Source organism: Cetorhinus maximus, chromosome 20, assembly GCF_964194155.1.
Source record: "Cetorhinus maximus chromosome 20, sCetMax3.hap1.1, whole genome shotgun sequence".
In the NCBI taxonomy this organism is placed as follows: domain Eukaryota; kingdom Metazoa; phylum Chordata; class Chondrichthyes; order Lamniformes; family Cetorhinidae; genus Cetorhinus; species Cetorhinus maximus.
In genome coordinates, this window is record NC_135898.1 from 29,711,728 (window position 1) to 29,734,211 (window position 22,484).

Genomic DNA, 22,484 nt, shown 5'->3' on the forward strand with positions numbered 1-22,484 from the left:
ACCTTTGTCTCAATTCACCATTGTAGCTTTATAATATAGGGTTAATTAATTCCATATTTACCTTTACCACCTTGTTCCTCAGTTACCCTTCGATTGTCTTATATACTTAATCTGTTGGTAATCCTATAACAGGTTTCACTTTCCTTCCCATCTCTCCCTCTCTAACATACTATTAGGTTCAGTTTCCTGAACTCAGCCCTCAACAATCTGCCATTAACATTTAATATTTCTACTGAGCTCAATCTGTTTCCATCATTAGTTGAACTATAAATTACATCAGCTTGTGGTTACTGCTTCCAGACTGGCTGTTTCTGACTTACTCTACTATTAGCTAGTTCATTCTGGCCTACACTACCATCTCCTGGTTGTTGCTGATCAGCAGTACCTGAACTAGGTACCTATGACTGATTGCAATTCAGTGACCCCTGATATAAATTGCAAAAGTCAGGGACTGTCCCCCAGCGAGAGTCAGCACCTTCAGGGACTGTCCCCCAGCGAGAGTCAGCACCTTCAGGAACTGTTCCCCAGCGAGAGTCAGCACCTTCAGGAACTGTCCCCCAGCGAGAGTCAGCACCTTCAGGAACTGTCCCCCAGCGAGAGTCAGCACCTTCAGGAACTGTCCCCCAGTGAGAGTCAGCACCTTCAGGAACTGTCCCCCAGTGAGAGTCAGCACCTTCAGGAACTGTCCCCCAGCGAGAGTCAGCACCTTCAGGGACTGTCCCCCAGCGAGAGTCAGCACCTTCAGGGACTGTCTTCCAGCGAGAGTCAGCACCTTCAGGGACTGTCTCCCAGCGAGAGTCAGCACCTTCAGGAACTGTCCCCCAGCGAGAGTCAGCACCTTCAGGAACTGTCCCCCAGCGAGAGTCAGCACCTTCAGGAACTGTCCCCCAGTGAGAGTCAGCACCTTCAGGAACTGTGCCCCAGTGAGAGTCAGCACCTTCAGGAACTGTCCCCCAGTGAGAGTCAGCACCTTCAGGAACTGTCCCCCAGTGAGAGTCAGCATGTACAGAAAAGGATGTGCAGAAAACGGTGATGTTGAGCTGGCAGAGCACCTGATCTGTTCCAGCAAGTGACAGGATAGTAAAAGTTTAGGATTTCAGGTTGGTTGTCATACACCAATATTGAGAGCTGCCTTACCAAGGAATCCAGATCTTCTCCCTTGACGCACAGATTAGCATCGATCACATTGAGTCCGACTAGGAGTCCAACAATCACTGCCCCTTCCTCTTCCATCATCACTGCATGATCCTCGTAAAACTCACTGCAACCAAAGCAAAACACAGCATCATGACCTAATGTCGCTCATCTCAGTTTGGATCATATCACCTTCTCAAAGGCAATTAGGGATGAGCAATAAATGCTGGCCTAGCCAGTGACGCCCACATCCACAAATGAATTAAAAAAATTCACAGGCAGCTTCTTCCCATAATTTCACTTTTACCAACTGCAACTGTTAAGATTCCCCCAACTGTTCTCTCTCCCTCTCCCAAGTGCAATAACTTGCTGGAGTTTGGTTGCTGCCAGTCCTCTGCTACCTCTGTCAGTGCTATTCTCCACCTGTAAGGCCAGACAATGCAACTCCACAGGCTGCTCCACCATAGATGCCACCACTACTCAGTCCTTCCTTTCTTTACCCATCACTGCCACATTCTCAAACTGTCCAACATTTGGTCTCCCAGTCCCATGCCTGCTCACAACAGGGCTCAATTCACTGAGCACGGCATAGACCTGGAAGCTGGACCCTCCCCAGTCAGCAGTGCTCAGGCCCACACTGCATGCAAACGTGTAAACACTGATCTGAAAACAACCCCCAATGAGACCAGTAGGATGAGTAGTGTTAAATTAGAGAGCCAGGTTCAGGGAGGTCCAAGCTCCAATACTCATAGTTACAGGTGAAAAAAGATTTCTACTGTGTCACGCAATGATAAATCCAGTGAAAAGTTGGCCGTGTCTGCATGATGAATAGAAACGAGTAGAGATCTACCACACCACTAACAGGACAACTCACTGAGACAGAGTGACAAGGTGCATGTGGAGAGCGTGCACGAGACACAGAGCCCACCGAGATTCTAGTCTATGATTCACAGACCTCAGTGAGCTGCCAACTTAACTTACTCAGTTTTGCACCTGTTAACCATAGATCAGTACCTCCCATGGTGCTAAAGGGACTAGCATTGGGGGAGCCACACAAAGAGATTCTTACAATTCTCTCACTACATGATAAACAAGACAAACAAGAGAAAGAGAAGCACCTGAATAGATCTCTCCTGATGATCATGCATCGTAGATAATCCGCCAGCTTCTTCTGCATCATGGCAAGCCGTAACCAGGCACGGGCTCGGCCCAGAGGGGTCCTGCATAAGAAAAGAGGTCACAAGTGTGAGCTACATTTTCACTTTATACTTCTCCAAGAAAGAAAAGGGGCATTTGTGGGATTAAGGCATGCATTTCAGCTCACCTGGGAGTGTTTCATGGTTCAATGTAGATTGAACCCGTGCTGTAGCTGCCCTGGGAGCGTTTGATGCAGACAGTGTGGAGCAAGCTTTATTTTTTATTTAGCTCGGGCAGTTTCTGTCGAAACCCTTTACACGGTTGACTCCAACATCAAGGACACTGCTGGAGGCATACCGGGTAACAAAGGAACCCCAACCTTCTCTCTGGGGGTTTGCATGCTCACTCCAGCCACTGGACAGCACCAGGGGACAAGCAAAACCAATAGCTGATAGCATCAGCTGGGTCATGTCCATCATTCTGGCTTCAGCTGTGATCTTCAGCCCAAACAAGCAGAAATAAAAAAGTGCAGGAAAAACTCATCAGGTCTGGCAGCATCTGTGCAGAGAGAAACAGAGTTAACGTTCAAGTCCAATACGTCTCTTCTTCAGAACTGAAGAGAGGCAGGAGTTCTGAAGAAGTCATATTGGATTCGAAATGCTAACTCTTTCTCTTTCCACAGATGCTGCCAGACCTGCTGAGCTTTTCCAGTGCTTTTTGTTTTTATTCCAAACAGGTAGAATGTGTCTTTAGCTCCTTACCTGGATTTCAGCTCATCATAATTCATCCTTCCCATAAAAACAAAGCTTCTTCTCCTTAATACTCTATTGAAGCCCATTTCTCCAACACTCTCACCAAAGTCCTTCGAACTATTACCTGTCCCTCCTGCAAATAACCTGACTCTCCTGAGGCACATCTCTCTGATCAGCTGTGTCCAGCCCAATGGTCTGCTTCCATCCCAGGAATCTTATTTTTGAAATTAATAAGCAATCCACTGGCTCCTAGGTGGGCAGGCACCTGTTGAAGATTCAGGACCAGATCAGAAGTAAGCCTCCAAACTAGGGAAAAAGGCGATATAATTCAGACAACGCCTGGTCACTGCGAGCACACCACTCTCTTAAATGGATAGTTACTAAAATCAAAATCACCCAAGAGACATTCCAGTCCACAGGGGTCGATAGGGAAAAGTTTCATGACAAACAACTGGAGCCTGATGGGGGAAAAGGACCTTGATATGAGTTAGGATATGGGTTGCAGTATTTCGGATGAGTTCAAGTTTTCAGCAGGATTCGGGCTGGGGGAGGTGCAGGGACAATCTAACCACACATCAAATGCAGAATTCTTGTGTGTGTGTGTGAGAGCAGCCCTCTATTGCTCAGGTACCTTGGAGTTTAAGCCCTGCACTGAAATGAAAAGGACTTGTATTTCTATAGCACCTTTCACGGCCACTGGATGTCCCAAAGTGCTTTACAGCTAACAAAGTACTTTTGAAGTGTAGTCACTATTGTAATGTAGGAAATGTAGCAGCCAATATGCACACAGCAAGATCCCACAAACAGCAACACAATAACGACCGGATTTTGTGATGTTGATTGAGGAGTAAACATTGGCAAAGATATCAAGGATAACACTCCACTGCTCTTCTTTGAATAATGCCATTTACGCTAAGTGTCCTCACTACTGCCATAATGTCAAAAACAGATGAGGCCATCTCTGATCACTTCCCTGTATCACTCTCCACCCACATCACCCTCCCCAGCAATCCTACTTTGTTCTGTGTCCATCCTGGAAAAAAACTCCCCCAAATCCTTTCAAACTCTTAACATCCAGTCTTGGGTCATCCCTTCCCGTAGACATTTCTACCAATCTGCTCATCACACCCTCATCTCCACCTTTGATGGCCCATTAAAACCATTTCTGCCCCTACTACAGCCTGAATCTCTGCTCCCTTCAATCCAAGGGGCATAGACTTGAATGCAATGGCAGACAAATGGTTTAAACATTCATCCTTCGAACTGGCAGGATCACCTAAAGAATTATTGTGTCCTGTTCACCTCTGCCAAAACTGCTCACCATTCCAGGATCATCCCAGTTTTTATCCTGCATTACAAGACGCCCCTGCCTCGTCCGTCTCCACCTCCAACAAATACAAGAACCTCACAAACTTCTTTTGTCACCAAGATGCAGGCCATCCAATCAGCTGCCTCTCTTACTTCCCTCTCTTTCCTAGCCCAACGAGCCAAACTTTCAACTAAGTTTGTCCCACTCACCAGCCCTGAACTCACATCTTTCTCCAACTTCCGCCCCATCACCACCATGACTTTTCCAAGCACCTCGTGTCCTTGAGATCCATCACCTACACCATCAACCCTATTCCCAGCAAACTATTAACCACCCAACATCCTTCCTACCCCCCACGTTTGCTCATATTGTTAAGGGTTCTCCCTCGGGTGCTGTCAAATCTGCTGTCATCACTCTTCCCCTCAATACAAAAACCACTCTTGACCTTACTGACCTACCAAACTACCACCCAATCGAGAGACTTTTCGTCTCCAAAACTCCATGTTTGAATCCCTCCAATCAGGTTTCTGCCCCTACTACAGAACCGAAACAGCTTTTACCAAAGTCACAAATGACATCCTAACTGACTGTGACAAAGGGAAACTATCCCTCCTTGTCCCCCTCCACATGTCTGAAGCCTTCCATACAGTTGACTACATCATCCTCCTTCAACACCATCAACTGGATGGAACTGCTCTTACCTGCTTTTATTCATCTCTATTGCTGCTCTTCAGTTACCTCTAGAGCCTCCCATAAATCTATCCTTAGCCCCTCCTATTTCTCATTTGCGTGTTGCTCTTTGGTGACATCACTTGTAAACACATCAGGTTCCACAGGAACACTGATAACCCAGCTCTACTTAACAACTACCTCAATTCCACCCCTGCCTCGAACTAATCACACTGCCTGTCCACCGTGCCACAAACTCCGTTCCCAAGTTACCAACTCCATCCCTCTCTTCCTGGCAGCCATCGAAGGCTGAACGAGCTCATTTCTAGTCTCAGTATTTGACCCCAAGATGAGATTCTGATTACACACTAACCCACCTATTTCCATCTCCATAATATCGTCCAACTCCACCCCTGCCTCAGCTACTGAAATTCGCCGCAGCAAGGGTGGGGGGGATGGACGGGGACAGCATGGCGCAATGGGGGTACGGGGACGGCACGGCTCCATGTGTTATCTCATTATTTCTTGTAATTCTCATGTCCAAACCACCCAGTAACCTGTCAGGGTTAAAAGGTACGTATTACATGCGTCCACCTTATCACTGACCTTTCCTTTTGTTCTTTCGTCCTCTCCCCATTTTCCCTGCCTCTTATTTGTTGAAAAACTGTTATATCTATAACCTTCAAAAGTTCTGTTAAAAGGTCATGAAGCTGATGCTACTGGGCCTGAGCGGTTCCAGCATTTTTTCTTTTTATTTCAAATTTCCAGCATCCAGTTTTCCACTTTTGATACCAGAGTTCAAATGGCTCAAACAAGCAGCTCCTTTATACAGATTCGAAGGACTGAGTACCTCCTCCTGTAACTAAATTTCTGCTTTCGAGGACATACTCACTCCCCCTCAAGTCTCCCCCACATACCCACCACTAACCCCCCCACAAAGATAACATTCCTATGAACCTGAAGAGCGAACATTACAGCTGATCCATTGAGTCCATACCCATTCTCAAAGGGATCACAGAGAACCAAGAGTAGGAGCAGAAGCTGATGTCCTTCCTAGCTCAGGCCAAGATTGCTCCAAATGAGATTAGGGCCTGAAGCAGCATCTCCCTGATCATGTTTTAGATATACTGCAACCTTTCCTGAAGAATGTGAAATCCAAATCCTTACTTTAACCCGGGCAGATCCCGAACACTGGCTGCAATCTCGCCGGCCTCTGGACAAAGTTTCTCCACAAGCTCCAGAGGACCCCACAGTGACTTGTTGTGACCCAGGAATGACTTCTTTACTGCAGCACAAGAGAGGGAAAGGTCAGGTTATAAACAGAACTGCTATCTGAAGTCTCTGCGCAAGCCCTTGGGCATAACAAACACCCTCACGCCTCAGGGCCAGTGTTCCCACTCCTGGAAAGGATGCTGGGAGAAAAGAGGAGCTGACTTACCTGTGATGCCCCCGTGATAAAATAGTCTACCTATGGCCACAGAGCGGACACCACCCGCTGCCTCACTCCATCCACTGCCCCAAGTAATCCTGTTCCCCCTATTCTATCCCCTGAAAGACCCCAACCTATAGTAGTGAAACCAAAGGTGCACATTTTTGGGCATAAACAGGGCAGCAGCATAGGGAAAATGGGAACACAGAAATTACCTGCATTTACCTTCCACTAGACATATAAAAATTACCAGCATTTACCCTCCACTAGACATACAGAAATCATATACTCTCCACTAGACATATAGAAATTACCAGCATTTACCCTCCACTAGACATATAAAAATTACCAGCATATACGCTCCACTAGACATACAGAAAACATATACTCACCACTAGACATATAGAAATCACCAGCATATACCCTCCACTAGACATACAGAAAACATATACTCACCACTAGACATATAGAAATTACCAGCATATACCCTCCACTAGACATACAGAAATCATATACCCTCCACTAGACATACGGAAATCATATACTCTCCACTAGACATACGGAAATCATATACTCTCCACTAGACATATGGAAATCATATACTCTCCACTGGACATATGGAAATCATATACTCTCCACTGGACATATGGAAATCATATACTCTCCACTTGACATATGGAAATCATATACTCTCCACTAGACATATGGAAATCATATACTCTCCACTAGACATATGGAAATCATATACTCTCCACTAGACAAATGGAAATCAAATACTCTCCACTAGACATATAGAAATTACCATCATATACACTCCACTAGAAACATAGAAATTACCAGCAACTAACCTCCACTAGAAATTACCAGCACTTACCCTCCACTAGAAATATAGAAATCATATACTCTCCAATAGAAATATCGAAATTACCAGCACTTACCCTCCACTAGAAATATAGAAATCATATACTCTCCACTAGAAATATCGAAAGTACCAGCACTTACCCTCCACTAGAAATAGAAATTACCAGCATATACTCTCCACTAGCTTCGTCGGGTCCTTGAAAGCGGCAAACAAGGTGGCCAGTGAAAACAGACTCTATGATGTCAACAGAACCCCAATTAAATTTCAAGGTGAGATAGTTGAGCCATGGACTTTCCTAAGTGGTCCTATTAATCTGTGTCACTACGTTTAGTGATTTGAGTACCTGTGCCCCCAGGGGGTAACATACTAACATGGACAGAGGATTGATTAACTAACAGCAAGCAGAGAATATGGGTAAATGGGTCATTTTCAGGTTGACAAGATGTAATGAATGGAGTGCCATAGGGATAGGTGCTGGGGACTCAACTTTTTAACAATTTAATCTATGACTTCAATGAATAGACTGAATGTATAGTAGTTAAATTTGGTGATGGCACAAAGATAGGTAGAAAAGTAAGTTATCAAGAGAACAAGGAGTCTACAAAGGGAAATAGATAAAGTGGGTGGACAAAAATTTGGCAGATGGAATATAATGTGGGAAAATGTGAATTTGTCCATTTTGGCAGGAAGAATAGAAAGGCAGTCTACTATTTAAATGGAGACACACTACAGAACTCTATGGCAAGAAGGATCTGTATGTCTTGGTACATAGAGTCATAGAGGTCTACAGCACAGAAAAAGGCCCTTCAGTCCATCGAGTCTGTGCCAGTCAAACAAGTACCTAACTATTCTAATCCCATTTTCCAGCACTAGGCCCATAGCCTTGTATGCCATGGCATCGCCAGTGCACATCCAAATAATTCTTCAATGTTGAGGGTTTCTGCCTCTACCACCCTTTCAGACAGTGAGTTCCAGATTCCCACCACCCCCTGGGTGAAAAAATTCTCCCTCACGTTCCCTCTAAACCTCCTGCCCCTTACCTTAAATTTATGCCCCCTGGTTATCGATCCCTCCACCAAGGGGAAAAGTTCCTTCCTGTCTACCCTATCTATGCCCCTTATCATTTTATACACCTCAATCATGTCGCCCCCTCAATCTCCTCTGCTCCAGGGAAAATAACCCCACTCTATCCAATCTCTCCTCATAACTAAAATTCTTCAGCCCAATCAACATCCTGGTAAATCTCCTCTGCACTCTCTAGTGCAATCACATACTTCCTATAATACAGACTCCAGAATTGCACGCAATACTCTAGCTGTGGCCTCACCAGTGTTTTATACAGTTTCAGCATAACCTCCCTGCTCTTATATTCTATGCCTCGGCTAATAAAGGCAAGTATCCCATATGCCTTCTTAACCACCTTATCTACCTGTCCTGCTACCTTAAGGGACCGGTGGACATGCACACCAAGGTCCCTCTGACCCTTGGTACTTCCCAGGGTCCTACCGTTCATCGTGTATTCCCGTGCCTAGTTTGTCCTTCCCTAGTGCATCACCTCACACTTATCCAGATTAAATTCCATTTGCCACTGATCAACCCATCCATATCCTCCTCTAACCTAAGGCTATCCTCCTCACTATTTACCACCCCACCAATTTTCGTGTTATCCGCGAAATTACTGATCAACCCTCCTACATTCAAGTCTAAATCGTTTATATATACCACAAACAGCAAGGGACCCAACACTGATCCCTGTGGAACCCCACTGGACACAGGCATCCAGTCACAAAAACACCCCTCGACCATCACCCCCTGCTTCCTGCCACTTGTGTCCAATTTGCCAAATTATCTTAGATCCCATGGGCTCTTACCTTCGTTATCAGTCTCCCATGCGGGACCTTATTAAAAGCATTGATGAAGTTCAAGTAGACTACATCAAATGCATTGGCCTCATCTACACATCTGGTCACCTTTTCGAAAAATTCAATCAAATTGGTCAGACATGACCTTCCCTTAACAAAACCATGCTGACTGTCCTTGATTAATCCCTGCCTCTCCAAGTGTAGATTAATTCTGTTCCTCAGAATTGCTTCCAATAGTTTCCCCACCACTGAGGTTAGACTGACTGGCCTGTAGTTCCCTGGTTTATCCCTTCCTCCCTTCTTAAATAGCGGTACCACATTGACTGTCCTCCAGTCCTCTGGCACCTCTCCTGTGGCCAGAGAGGTATTGAAAATTATTGCCAGTGCCCCTGCTATCTCCTGCCTTGCCTCACTCAACAGCCAAGGATACATTTCATCCAGGCCTGGAGATTTATCTACTTTTACGCCTGCCAGACCACTTAGAACCTCCTAGCTTTCTATGCTAATTTCTTTAATTATATCACAGTCCTTCTGTCTGATTTCCATATCCACGTCATCCCTCTCACTTGTGAACACTGACACAAAGTATTCATTTAGAACTCTACCTACATCTTCCAGCTCCACACACAAATTACCACTGGTCCTTAATGGGCCCTACATTTTCCCTAGTTATCCTCATACTCTTAATGTACTTGTAAAATAACTTTGGATTTTCCTTTATTTTACTTACCAATGTTTTTTCATGCCCCCTTTTTGCTCTCCTAATTTCCTTTATAAATTCCCCCCTACACATTCTACACTCCTCAAGGGCTTCCGCAGTTTTGAACCCTTGGTATCTGCCATAAGCCTCCTTTTTCTCTTTATCCAATCCTGTATATCCCTTGACATTCAGGGTTCCCTGGATTTGTTGGTCCCACCCTTTGTCTTTACTGGAATATGTTGGCCCTATAATCTCCCTATTTCCTTCTTGAATGAGTCCCACTGCTCTGGCGCAGATTTACCTAAAAGTAGCTGCTCCCAGTGCACTCTGGCCAAATCATATCTGATCTGATTAAAATCGGCCTTCCGTCAATTTAGAACTCTGATTTCTGGCCCATCCTTGTCCTTTTCCATAACAACCTTGAATCCAACAGAATTATAATCACTATCTGCAAAATGCTCCCCCACTGATACCTCTGTCATTTGCCCGGCTTCATTCCCTAAAATTAAGTCCAGGACCAGCCCCTCTCTTGTAGGACCTTCTACGTACTGGCTTAAAAAGCTCTCCTGGATGCATTTTAAGAATTCTGCTCTCTCTAAACCAATCACACTATGACTAACCCAGTTAATGTTGGGGAAAGTTGAAATCCCCCACTCTTACTACCCTATTATTTTTACACTTCTCTGAAATTTGCCTACACACCTGCTCTTCTGTTTCTCTCTGACTGTTTGGGGGCCTATACTACACTCCCAGCAATGTGATTGCTCCTTTTTTGATTTTCAGTTCTACCCATATGGCTTCATTTGAGGAGCCTTCTAAGATGTTATCCCTCCTTACTGCTGTAATTGATTCCTTGATCAATATTGTGATACCCCCTCCTCTTTTACCTCTTTCCCTGTATCCCTATATCCTGGGATATTGAGCTGCCAATCCTGCCCCTCTCTCAACCATGTCTCTGTGACAGCAATGACATCATACTTCCATGTGTTAATTTGTGCCCTCAACTCATCTGCCTTATTCGTCAGACTCCTTGCATTAAAATAAATACCATCCAACCTTGCCAAACTCCCTTGTGCCTTAACTGGTCGATAATTTCTATGCCTTCCAGACTCACTTGCTCTCTCTTCTAATTTTGGCTGTGCATCTCCCCCTGCTGAACCTCCTCTCCGGATCCCATCACCCTCCACAACAGCACTAGCAATCCTCCCCGCAAGGATGTTGGTCCCATCCGGTTCAGGTGCAACCTGCCCGCCTTGTACAGGTCCCACCGCCCCCAGAAATGGTCCCAATGTCCCAGAAATCTAAAGCCCTCCCTCCTGCACCATCTCTCCAGCCATGCATTCATCAGGACTAACCTCCTAATTCTATACTCACTAGCACGTGGCACCAGAAGTAATCCAGAGATTACAACCTTCGAGGTTGTGTTTTTTAATCTGCTTCCTAACTCCCTAAATTCTGCTTGCAGGACCCCATCCCTCTTTCTACCTATGTCTTTGGTACCAATATGTACCACGATCTCTGTATGTTTGCTCTCTCCCTTTAGAATGCCCTACAGCCGTTCAGTGACATCATTGACCCTGGCACCAGTGAGGCAACATACCATCCTGGAGTCACGTCTATGGCCGCAGAAACGTCTGTCTGTTCCCCTTACTATCGAGTCTCCTACCACTGTTGCTCTTCCCCTTTTTTTCCTCCCCCCCGCACAGCTGAGCCACTCACAGTGCCATGAGCGTGGCTGCACTCCCCAGAGAAACAGTCACTCTCACCGTTTTCCAACACAGAAAAACAGTTCTCGAGCGAGATGCATCCTGGGGATTTCCTGACAACTGCCTGACACCTTTCTTCTGACTGATGGTCACCCATTCCCTCTCTGTCTGCACTTCTGTAAGCTGTGGGGTGGCCACGTCTAAAATCGTGCTATCCACGAAACACTCAGCCTCGCGGATGCACCTCAGTGCCACTCAAGCTCCGAAACCCGGAGCTCAAGTAGCTGCAGCTGGTGGCACTTCCCGCACACGTGGTCAGTCAGAGCCCAAGGAGTGTCTGGAACTTCCCACATGTTGCAGGCGGTACATAACATGGGACTGAGCTGCCCTGCTATGCCTCTAGTTGAAAAAACCCTTACTTTAAATTAAATACAGTAAAAAAGTTAAGCTATTTATGTACTTTAAATAAAAACTAGAACCTTTACCTTTCCTTAGCATAATCTATTTTAAACTAGAAAAAAAAATGAATCAGGAAAGTTAGTATGCAGGTACAGCAAGTGATTAGGGAGACAAATGGAAGATTGTTGTTTGTTGAAAAGGGGATTGAGTATAAAAGTAGGGAAGCATTGCTACAGCTAAAAAAGGCTTTAGTTGAGACCACATCTGGACTACTACATACAGTTTTGGCCTGCTTACTTAAGAAAGGATATAATTGCATGAAAAGCAATTTGGCTCATTCCTGGGGTTTATCTTATGAGGAAAGGCTGGACAGTTTAGCCCTGTATCCATTAGAGTTTAGAAGGAGGTGATCTTACTCCTGCTGTATAATCTGACTGTGGGTTGATTTTCAGGTTGGTTATTTTACCTTTCAGTCCATGTTTCAGACAATGTTCCAGGACAATGAAGAATTGCTGCAATGGGGCATAGTCTGAGTCCAGAGTCCTGCCAAAGCTCAGAGCTGATTCAATCAGCCCTTTGATGCTGAGATTCGCCATGTTCAACAGATTTGTCCTTTCGATGGCCACCGGCTCCCTCAGACCTGTGCAGGGAGAAAGAGAGAGAGAGAGAGAGAGAGCGCGCTAGGTTAAGGTGGGATGGACAAGAGACGAGCACACCCGCCCCCACCGATACCCCAGGGTAACACCCAACGACCACCACCCCCCAACCAAGACCTTGCCGTCCCACTCCTCCCTCACGACCCCATTACTCCCCTCACCCCAAATCCCTACACTCATTCCCCACGTCCCCCTCACTCTCTCTCCCTGTCCCTGTATATCCCCCTCACCTCCTCCCACGCACTCTCCCCTCACCCTCTCCCGCTCCACCCCCACGTACCCTCACACAAAGTCCACATCCTCACCCCCACTATCTCCACTACGCCCTCACCCACCCCCCGCCACAACCCATTCTCACCTACCCCCCCACCCCCTCCGCTACCCCTCCTCACCCGCCCCCCTCCGCTACCCCTCCTCACCCGCCCCCCTCCGCTACCCCTCCTCACCCGCCCCCCTCCGCTACCCCGCCTCACCCGCCCCCTCCGCTACCCCGCCTCACCCGCCCCCCTCCGCTACCCCGCCTCACCCGCCCCCCTCCGCTACCCCGCCTCACCCGCCCCCCTCCGTTACCCCGCCTCACCCGCCCCCCTCCGCCACCCCGCCCCCCTCCGCCAGCCCGCCCCCCTCCGCTAGCCCGCCTCACCCGCCCCCCTCCTCTAGCCCGCACCCCTCCGCTAGCCCGCCTCACCCGCGCCCCTCCGCTAGCCCGCCTCACCCGCGCCCCCCTCCGCTACCCCTCCTCACCCGCCCACCCCGGCTACCCCTCCTCACCCGCCCACCCCGGCTACCCCTCCCCCCCTCCTCCTCACCCGCCCAACCCGCCCCCTCCCCCCCTCCTCCTCACCCGCACCCCCCCTCCTCCTCACCCGCAACCCCCCTCCTCCTCACCCGCAACCCCCCTCCTCCTCACCCGCAACCTCCGCCCCTCCTCCTCACCCGCACCCTCCGCCCCACCTCCTCACCCGCCCCCCACCGCCCCCACTCCTCCTCACCCGCCCCCCACCGCCCCCACTCCTCCTCACCCGCCCCCCACCGCCCCCACTCCTCCTCACCCTCCTCACCCGCCCCCTCCTCCTCCTCCTCACCCGCCCCCTCCTCCTCCTCCTCACCCGCCCCCTCCTCCTCCTCCTCACCCGCCCCCTCCTCCTCCTCCTCACCCGCCCCCTCCTCCTCCTCCTCACCCGCCCCCTCCTCCTCCTCCTCACCCGCCCCCTCCTCCTCCTCCTCACCCGCCCCCTCCTCCTCCTCCTCACCCGCCCCCTCCTCCTCCTCCTCACCCGCCCCCTCCTCCTCCTCCTCACCCGCCCCCTCCTCCTCCTCCTCACCCGCCCCCTCCTCCTCCTCCTCACCCGCCCCCTCCTCCTCCTCCTCACCCGCCCCCTCCTCCTCCTCCTCACCCGCCCCCTCCTCCTCCTCCTCACCCGCCCCCTCCTCCTCCTCCTCACCCGCCCCCTCCTCCTCCTCCTCACCCGCCCCCTCCTCCTCCTCCTCACCCGCCCTCCTCCTCCTCACCCGCCCCCTCCTCCTCCTCCTCACCCGCCCCCTCCTCCTCCTCCTCACCCGCCCCCTCCTCCTCCTCCTCACCCGCCCCCTCCTCCTCCTCCTCACCCGCCCCCTCCTCCTCCTCCTCACCCGCCCCCTCCTCCTCCTCCTCACCCGCCCCCTCCTCCTCCTCCTCACCCGCCCCCTCCTCCTCCTCCTCACCCGCCCCCTCCTCCTCCTCCTCACCCGCCCCCTCCTCCTCCTCCTCACCCGCCCCCCTCCTCCTCCTCCTCACCCGCCCCCCCTCCTCCTCCTCACCCGCCCCCCCCTCCTCCTCCTCACCCGCCCCCCCTCCTCCTCCTCACCCGCCCCCTCCTCCTCCTCACCCCCCCTCCGCTACCCCTCCTCACCCACGCCCCCCCCCACTGCCCACCCACCCACCTCACCTACCTCCCCCCCCGCCCCTCACCTATACCTCCCCCCCGCCCCTCACCTATACCTCCCCCCGCCCCTCACCTATACCTCCCCCCCGCCCCTCACCTATACCTCCCCCCCTGCCCCTCACCTATACCTCCCCCACTCCGCCCGCCCGCCCCTCACCTATACCTCCCCCCCGCCCGCCCCTCACCTATACCTCCCCCCGCCCGCCCGCCCCTCACCTGTACCTCCCCCCGCCCGCCCGCCCCTCACCTGTACCTCCCCCCGCCCGCCCGCCCCTCACCTGTACCTCCCCCCGCCCGCCCGCCCCTCACCTGTACCTCCCCCCGCCCGCCCGCCCCTCACCTGTACCTCCCCCCGCCCGCCCGCCCCTCACCTGTACCTCCCCCCGCCCGCCCGCCCCTCACCTGTACCTCCCCCCGCCCGCCCCTCACCTGTACCTCCCCCCGCCCGCCCCTCACCTGTACCTCCCCCCGCCCGCCCGCCCCTCACCTATACCTCCCCCCGCCCCTCACCTACACCTCCCCCACCCCCCCTGCCCGCCCGCCCCTCACCTACACCTCCCCACCCCGCCCGCCCCTCACCTACACCTCCCCATGCCCCCCGCCCGCCCCTCACCTACACGTCCCCACCCCCCCCGCCCGCCCGCCCCTCACCTACACCTCCCCCCCCTCCGCCCGCCCCTCACCTACACCTCCCCCCCCTCCGCCCCTCACCTACACCTCCCCCCCCTCCGCCCCTCACCTACACCTCCCCCCCCGCCCCTCACCTACACCTCCCCCCCCCTCACCTACACCTCCCCCCCCCTCACCTACACCTCCCCCCCTCACCTACACCTCCCCCCCTCACCTACACCTCCCCCCCTCACCTACACCTCCCCCCTCCGCCCGCCCCTCACCTACACCTCCCCCCTCCGCCCGCCCCTCACCTACACCTCCCCCCTCCGCCCGCCCCTCACCTACACCTCCCCCCCTCCCCCCCTCCGCCCGCCCCTCACCTACACCTCCCCCCCTCCCCCCCTCCGCCCGCCCCTCACCTACACCTCCCCCCCTCCGCCCGCCCCTCACCTACACCTCCCCCCCTCCCCCCCTCCGCCCGCCCCTCACCTACACCTCCCCCCCCCTCCGCCCGCCCCTCACCTACACCTCCCCCCCCCTCCGCCCGCCCCTCACCTACACCTCCCCCCCCCCTCCGCCCGCCCCTCACCTACACCTCTCCCCCCCCTCCGCCCGCCCCTCACCTACACCTCCCCCCCCTCCGCCCGCCCCTCACCTACACCTCCCCCCCCCTCCGCCCGCCCCTCACCTACACCTCCCCCCCTCCGCCCGCCCCTCACCTACACCTCCCCCCCTCCGCCCGCCCCTCACCTACACCTCCCCCCCTCCGCCCGCCCCTCACCTACACCTCCCCCCCTCCGCCCGCCCCTCACCTACACCTCACCCCCCCTCCCCCCCTCCGCCCGCCCCTCACTACACCTCCCCCCCTCCCCCCTCCCCTCACCTACACCTCCCCCCCTCCGCCCGCCCCTCACTACACCTCCCCCCCTCCGCCCGCCCCTCACCTACACCTCCCCCCCTCCGCCCGCCCCTCACCTACACCTCCCCCCTCCCCCCTCCCCCCAGCCCGCCCCTCACCTACACCTCCCCCCCTCCCCCCTCCGCCCGCCCCTCACCTACACCTCCCCCCTCCCCCCCTCCGCCCGCCCCTCACCTACACCTCCCCCCTCCCCCCCTCCGCCCGCCCCTCACCTACACCTCCCCCCCTCCCCCCTCCGCCCGCCCCTCACCTACACCTCCCCCCTCCGCCCGCCCCTCACCTACACCTCCCCCCTCCCCCCCTCCGCCCGCCCCTCACCTACACCTCCCCCTCCCCCCTCCCCCCCTCCGCCCGCCCCTCACCTACACCTCCTCCCCCTCCTCTCCTCCCCCCTCCCCCCTCCTCCCCTCCGCCCGCCCCTCACCTACACCTCCCCCCCCTCTGCCCGCCCCTCACCTACACCTCCCCCCCTCCCCCCGCCCCTCACCTACACCTCCCCCCTCCCCTCACTACACCTCCCCCCCTCCCCCCTCCGCCCGCCCCTCACCTACACCTCCCCCCTCCCCTCACTTACACCTCCCCCCTCCTCCCGCCCCTCACTTACACCTCCCCCCTCCCCTCACCTACACCTCCCCCCTCCCCCCGCCCCTCACCTACACCTCCCCCCTCCGCCCACCCCTCTCCTACACCTCCCCCCCCCGCCCACCCCTCTCCTACACCTCCCCCCCCGCCCACCCCTCTCCTACACCTCCCCCCCACCCCTCCCCCCGCCCGCCCCTCACCTACACCTCCCCCCCTCCCCCCGCCCGCCCCTCCCCTACACCTCCCCCCTCCCCTACACCTCCCCCCCCCTCACCTACACCTCCCCTCCCCCCCTACACCTCCCCTTCCCCCCCCTACACCTCCCCTTCCCCCCCCTACACCTCCCCTTCCCCCCCTACACCTCCCCTCCCCCTCCGCCCGCCCGCCCCTCACCTACACTTCCCCTCCCCCCCTCCCCCTCCGCCCGCCCCTCACCTACACCTCCCCTCCCCCCCCTCCCCCTCCGCCCGCCCCTCACCTACACCTCCCCCCCCCTCACCTACACCTCCCCTCCCCCCCCTACACCTCCCCTCCCCCCCCTACACCTCCCCTCCCCCTCCGCCCGCCCGCCCCTCACCTACACTTCCCCTCCCCCCCCTCCCCCTCCGCCCGTCCCTCACCTACACCTCTCCCCCCCCCCCCCCCCCCTCCTCACCTATACCTCCCACCCCAACTACCCCTACCGCTCACCGCTCGGCTCCGGCACTCCTCCCTCTGTCGCCGGGACTCGGCTCTGTGCCGCCGCCGTGAAGGTTTCCGATGCTTTCCGGGCGAAGGCGAAGATGGGAGCCTGCCAGCCGGGCTCGGCCCCAGACCCGGACACCGGGCCCCGCTCCTCCTGAAGCCGGAGGATGCCGAAAGGCCGCTCCCGATCCCGATTCTCCCCGTCCGCCAGGCCCAGGCCCGGGGGCAGCTCCTGCTCCGCCGACTCCATTCCCCGGCCTCAAGGCCCGGCCTCACTCCACCCTCTGGATTAAACCCGGCTCTGACTCCGGCTCCGGCTCCTCCCCCACTCAGTGGGTGACTCCCGAGTGGGGCTTCCAGAACCTTCCCTCCAATCCGGCCCCTCCCAATCCCGGACCGGTCACTCCTTCCCAATCCTAACCAGTCACTCCCCACTCTGTCCCCAATCCCAGCAGAATCACTCCCCAATCCTGGAATGGTCACTCCCTCCTAATCCCACATCAATCACTCGCCAATCCTGGACTGGTCACTCCCTCCTAATCCCACATCAATCACTCGCCAATCCTGGACTGGTCACTCCCTCCTAATCCCACATCAATCACTCGCCAATCCTGGACTGGTCACTCCCTCCTAATCCCACATCAATCACTCCCCAATCCTGGACTGGTCACTCCCTCCTAATCCCACAGCAATCACTCCCCAATCCTGGACTGGTCACTCTTTGCCAATCCCAGACCAGTCACTCCCCACTCTGTCCCCAATCCCAGACCAATCACTCCCCAATCCTGGACTGGTCACTCTTTGCCAATCCCAGACCAGTCACTCCCCACTCTGTCCCCAATCCCAGACCAATCACTCCCCAATCCTGGACTGGTCACTCTTTGCCAATCCCAGACCAGTCACTCCCCACTCTGTCCCCAATCCCAAACCAATCATTCCCCAATCCTGAACTGGTCACTCTTTGCCAATCCCAGACCAATTATTCCCCAATCCTGGACTGGTCACTCCCTCCTAATCCCAGTCCAGTCACTCCTTCCCGTTCCCAGACTGGTCACTCCTCACCCTGACCCCATTCCCAGACCGGTCACTCGTTCTCAAATCAGTACCGGACACGCCCCACTCTGTCCCCATTCCCAGGCCAGTCACTCGTTCCCTTTTCTGGACCAATCATTCCTTCCCAAACCTGGACCGGTCACTCTTTGCCAATCCCAAACCAGTCACTCCCCATTCTATCCCCATTCCCGGAGTAGTAACTTCTTTCCATTCCCAGACCAGTCACTCCTGTCCCCCCAAACCCTGCACCGGTCACCCCACACCAATGTAGTCACTATTGAAGCTTTGTGAGCTACACCCACCCCAAGACTCAGGCCTAATGCCCCTGATGGCAACCTTTGCACAGAAGGGCATTGAAAAGGAAAGGCCATCACCCCTTAGATTGGGATGGGAGAGGGGCTTCTCCCCTTCTGCACAGTTCCAAAATACAACAATAATTCGTGAGGACTCCAAAGGTCAAGTCAGTTACCCCTCAAAGGGAGCGATAAAGAAAGAAAAAGTTCAGAAGGGTGCGGTGCAGGGCAAGGCTGAAACTCAAAGTTGGGCTTAGTGGGTGCTTCAGGAGTACACCTTCCGGAGATTAATTAATTCTCTGGTAGTGATTTTCCTGGTGGGGGGAAGGAGATGTCTTCATCCAGGACTACAGTGTGCTTGCACACAAACAGGGGAGAGACCTCATCGTGAGTGAGACACAGCCAGTGAGTGTGGGTATTGGCAATTTGGTGCACAGTGGGAATTTGGTGCATTGGGGAAGAGGTGCTCTTTGCATTTTTTCTTTGCTATCCAGCTACTTCAATCTTCAGAGAGTGGTCTTGCTCTGCTGCAGCAGTAGAGGCTACAAGGGAAAGGAATGACTGGTAAGTAGTGGGTAAGGTCGGATAAGTATTTACTACTTTTATCACATAGTTTCAGGTCTTTTTGTGGTTTATAGTTTGTATATTCTGTAGTAATAAGGACCAGGAAAGAAGTGCCCTAGAGTAATTGATTTAAAAGGTTTAATTTAAAGGGATAAATCATGGCAGGAGAGCTCAAAGCCGTGGTGTGCTCCTCCTGCTCCATGTGGGAAGCCGGGAACATTTCCAGTGCCTGGGACCAGCATGTGTGCGGAAAGTGTGTCCAGCTGCAGCTCCTGGAAGCTCAGGTTTCAGAGCTGGAGCGGCGGCTGGGGACACTGTGGAACATCCGCGAGTCTGAGAGCATTGTGGATAGCACGTTTACACTGCAGCTGAAGGGACTTGAGGAAGGAAGGGAATGGGTAACCACCAGGTAATCCAAGAGAAACAGGCAAGTAGTTCAGGAGTCCCCTGGGGTCCCACTTGCAAATCGGTATTCCATTTTGGAGGCTTATGAGGGCGCTGGTTCCTCCAAGGAGTGCAGACTGAACCAAGCTTCTGGCACCACAAGCAGCCTGTCTGTACAGTAGGGGAGGAAGAGAGGAAGAGCAATAGGAATAGGGGATTCTATAGTCAGGGTAACAGATAGGCGCTACTGTGGCTGTCAACGTGACTCCAGGATGGTGTGTTGCCTCCCTGGTGCCAGGGTTCGGGATGTCACTGAACGGCTGCAGTGCATCCTGAAGAGGGAGGGTGATAAGGCAGAGGTCATGGTACATGTTAGTACCAATGACATAGGTAGAAAGAGGGATGAGGTCTTGCATCAAGAATTTAGGGAGTTAGGCAGTAGACTAAAAAGCAGGACCTCTCGGGTTGTAATCTCTGGATTACTCCCAGCGCCACGTGCTAGCGAGCTCATAAATAGGAGAATAGTGCAGATGAATACGTGGAGGGAGGGTTTTAGATTCCTGGATCACTGGGACCGTTTCTGGGGAAGGTGGGACCTGTACAAGCGGAACAGTCTACATCTGAACGAGAGTGGGACTAACATCCTTGCAGGCGGATTTGCTAGTGCAGTTGGGAAGAGTTTAAACTAATTCAGCAGGTGGGGGTGACACACAGACTGTTAGCAGAATAGAGACACATCATAATACAGTAAAACAATCAAGTCAGAGGGAGTACAACTGCATTAAGTTTCAAGGGAGTAAGGCAAGGCTGGATGGCCCCTACTTTAATGCCAGGAGCATTACAGGTAAAACGGGTGAGTTAAGGGTGAGGACTGACACGTGGAATTGTGATATAGTAGCCATTACAGAGACGTGGTTGAGGGAGGGGCAGGATTGGCAGCTCAACATTTCGGGATATAGAATCTGCAGGCGCCTCAGGGGAGGGGGTAAAAGAGGAGGTGGCATTGCATTATTAGTTAAGGAATCAGTTACTGCAGTAAGGAGAGATGATATCTTGGAGGGGGCATCGAATGAAGCTTTGGGTAGAGCTTAGGAATAAAAAGGGTGTTCATTATAGACCCCCAGATTGTCAGCGGGAAATTGAGGAGCAAATATGTACACAATTTGCGGAGGTGTGTAAAAACAATAATGATGGGGTAATTATATTAGGTGATTTCAACTTTCCCAACATTGATTGGGATAGACATAGGGCTTGGATGGAGAGGATTTCTTGAAATGTGTACAGGAGAACTTTTTAGGTCAATATGTAGAGGGTCCAAAAAGGGATGGCGCAATGCTGTACCTAATTCTGGGGAATGAAGCCGGACAGGTGGCTGAGGTGGTGGTGGGGGAGCATTTTAGTGATAGCGACCACAACGTGGTACAATTTAAGCTTGTTATGGACAAAGAAATAGACAGGTTGTAAAAAAATTTTGTGGATTGAGGGAGAGTGGATTTTAGTAAAATAAGGCAGGATCTGGCCAAGCTAGACTGGGAACAGCTACTTGTAGGGAACTCTACAGAGGAGCAGTGGAGTGCATTCAAAAAGGAAATGGGGAGGGTACAGGCTCAACATGTTCCCTCTAGGGTGATAGAAAGGAGTAACAAGCCCAGAGAACCATAGATGACCAGAGATATTCAGGATAGGATGAGAAAGGAAAGAGAGGCTTTTAGCAGGTACAAGGGAAGCAAATCAGCAGAGGCACTAGTGGAGTACAGAATGTGCAGGGTGGAGCTTAAGAAAGCAATTAGGAGAGCAAAGAGGGGATATGAGAAAGCTCTGGCTGGTAAAAGTATATTCTATAAGTATATCAATGGGAAGAGGATAACCAGGGAAAGAGTAGGGCCCATAATAGACCAAGGGGGCAATCTATGGGTGGAGCCAGAGGACATCGTTAGAGTGTTGCACGAATACTTCACATCCGTCTTCACTCAAGAGAATGAGGATGAAGGTATTGAACTCGGGGAGAGAGACTGCAAGGTTCTTGAGCAAATTGATATAGGGAGTGACAAGGTATTGGAGGTGTTGGCAGGCTTAAAAGTGGACAAATCTCCAGGCCCAGATGATTTGTGTCCCAGACTGCTGAGGGAGGCAAGGGAGGAGATCACAGGGGCTCTGACCCAAATTTTTAATTCCTCTCTGGCCATGGGGGAGGTGCCAGAGGACTGGAGAACAGCTAATGTGGTTCCACTATTTAAGAAGGGTTGTAGAGATAAGCCAAGGAACTACAGGCCAGTGAGTCTCACATCAGTGGTAGGGAAACTCTTGGAGAAAATTCTGAAGGAGAGAATCTATCTCCACTTGGAGAGGTAAGACTTGATCAGGGATAGTCAGCATGGCTTTGTCAGAGGGAAGTCATGTCTAACAAATTTGATTGAACTTTTTGAGGAGGTGACCAGGTGTGTAGATGAGGGTAGTGCAGTTGAAGTAGTTTATTTGGATTTCAGCAAAGCCTTTGACAAGGTCCCACATGGGAGACTTATAAAGAAGGCAAATGCACATGGGATACAGTAATTTGATAAGCTGGATTCAAAATTGGCTTAGTTGTAGGAGACAGAAGGTGATGACAGAAGGCTGCTTTAGTGACTGGAAGCCTGTGTCCAGTGGTGTACCACACGGATCTGTGCTGGGTCCCCTATTATTCGTCATTTATATAAACGACATAGATGACTATGTGGGGGACAGGATTAGTAAGTTTGCGGATGGCACAAAGATTGGCCGGGTGGTTAACAGTGAGGCTGAGTGTCTTGGGCTACAGGAAGATATAGACAGGATGGTCAAATGGGCAGTTAAGTAGCAGATGGAATTTAACCC

The 22,484-nt window shown here is 52.8% G+C and overlaps 1 protein-coding gene across 2 annotated transcripts in view; it reads right to left on the bottom strand.

Annotated features, from left to right (window-relative positions):
* Nucleotides 1–17,809, bottom strand: part of rufy2 (RUN and FYVE domain containing 2) — a 91,362-nt gene extending 73,553 nt beyond the window's left edge. Inside the window, exons 1-5 of one of the 2 annotated variants that reach the window (XM_078565830.1) lie at nucleotides 17,344–17,809; nucleotides 12,426–12,599; nucleotides 6,169–6,286; nucleotides 2,253–2,354; nucleotides 1,138–1,261 (exon numbers count right to left, since the gene is read on the bottom strand). In XM_078565830.1, coding sequence (XP_078421956.1) covers nucleotides 1,138–1,261; nucleotides 2,253–2,354; nucleotides 6,169–6,286; nucleotides 12,426–12,599; nucleotides 17,344–17,587 — 762 coding nt within the window. In that variant the 5' untranslated portion in view covers nucleotides 17,588–17,809. The remainder of the gene's footprint in view (nucleotides 1–1,137; nucleotides 1,262–2,252; nucleotides 2,355–6,168; nucleotides 6,287–12,425; nucleotides 12,600–17,343) is intronic. The other variant, XM_078565831.1, reaches the window with a different exon arrangement.
* Nucleotides 17,810–22,484: the final 4,675 nt, after the last annotated feature.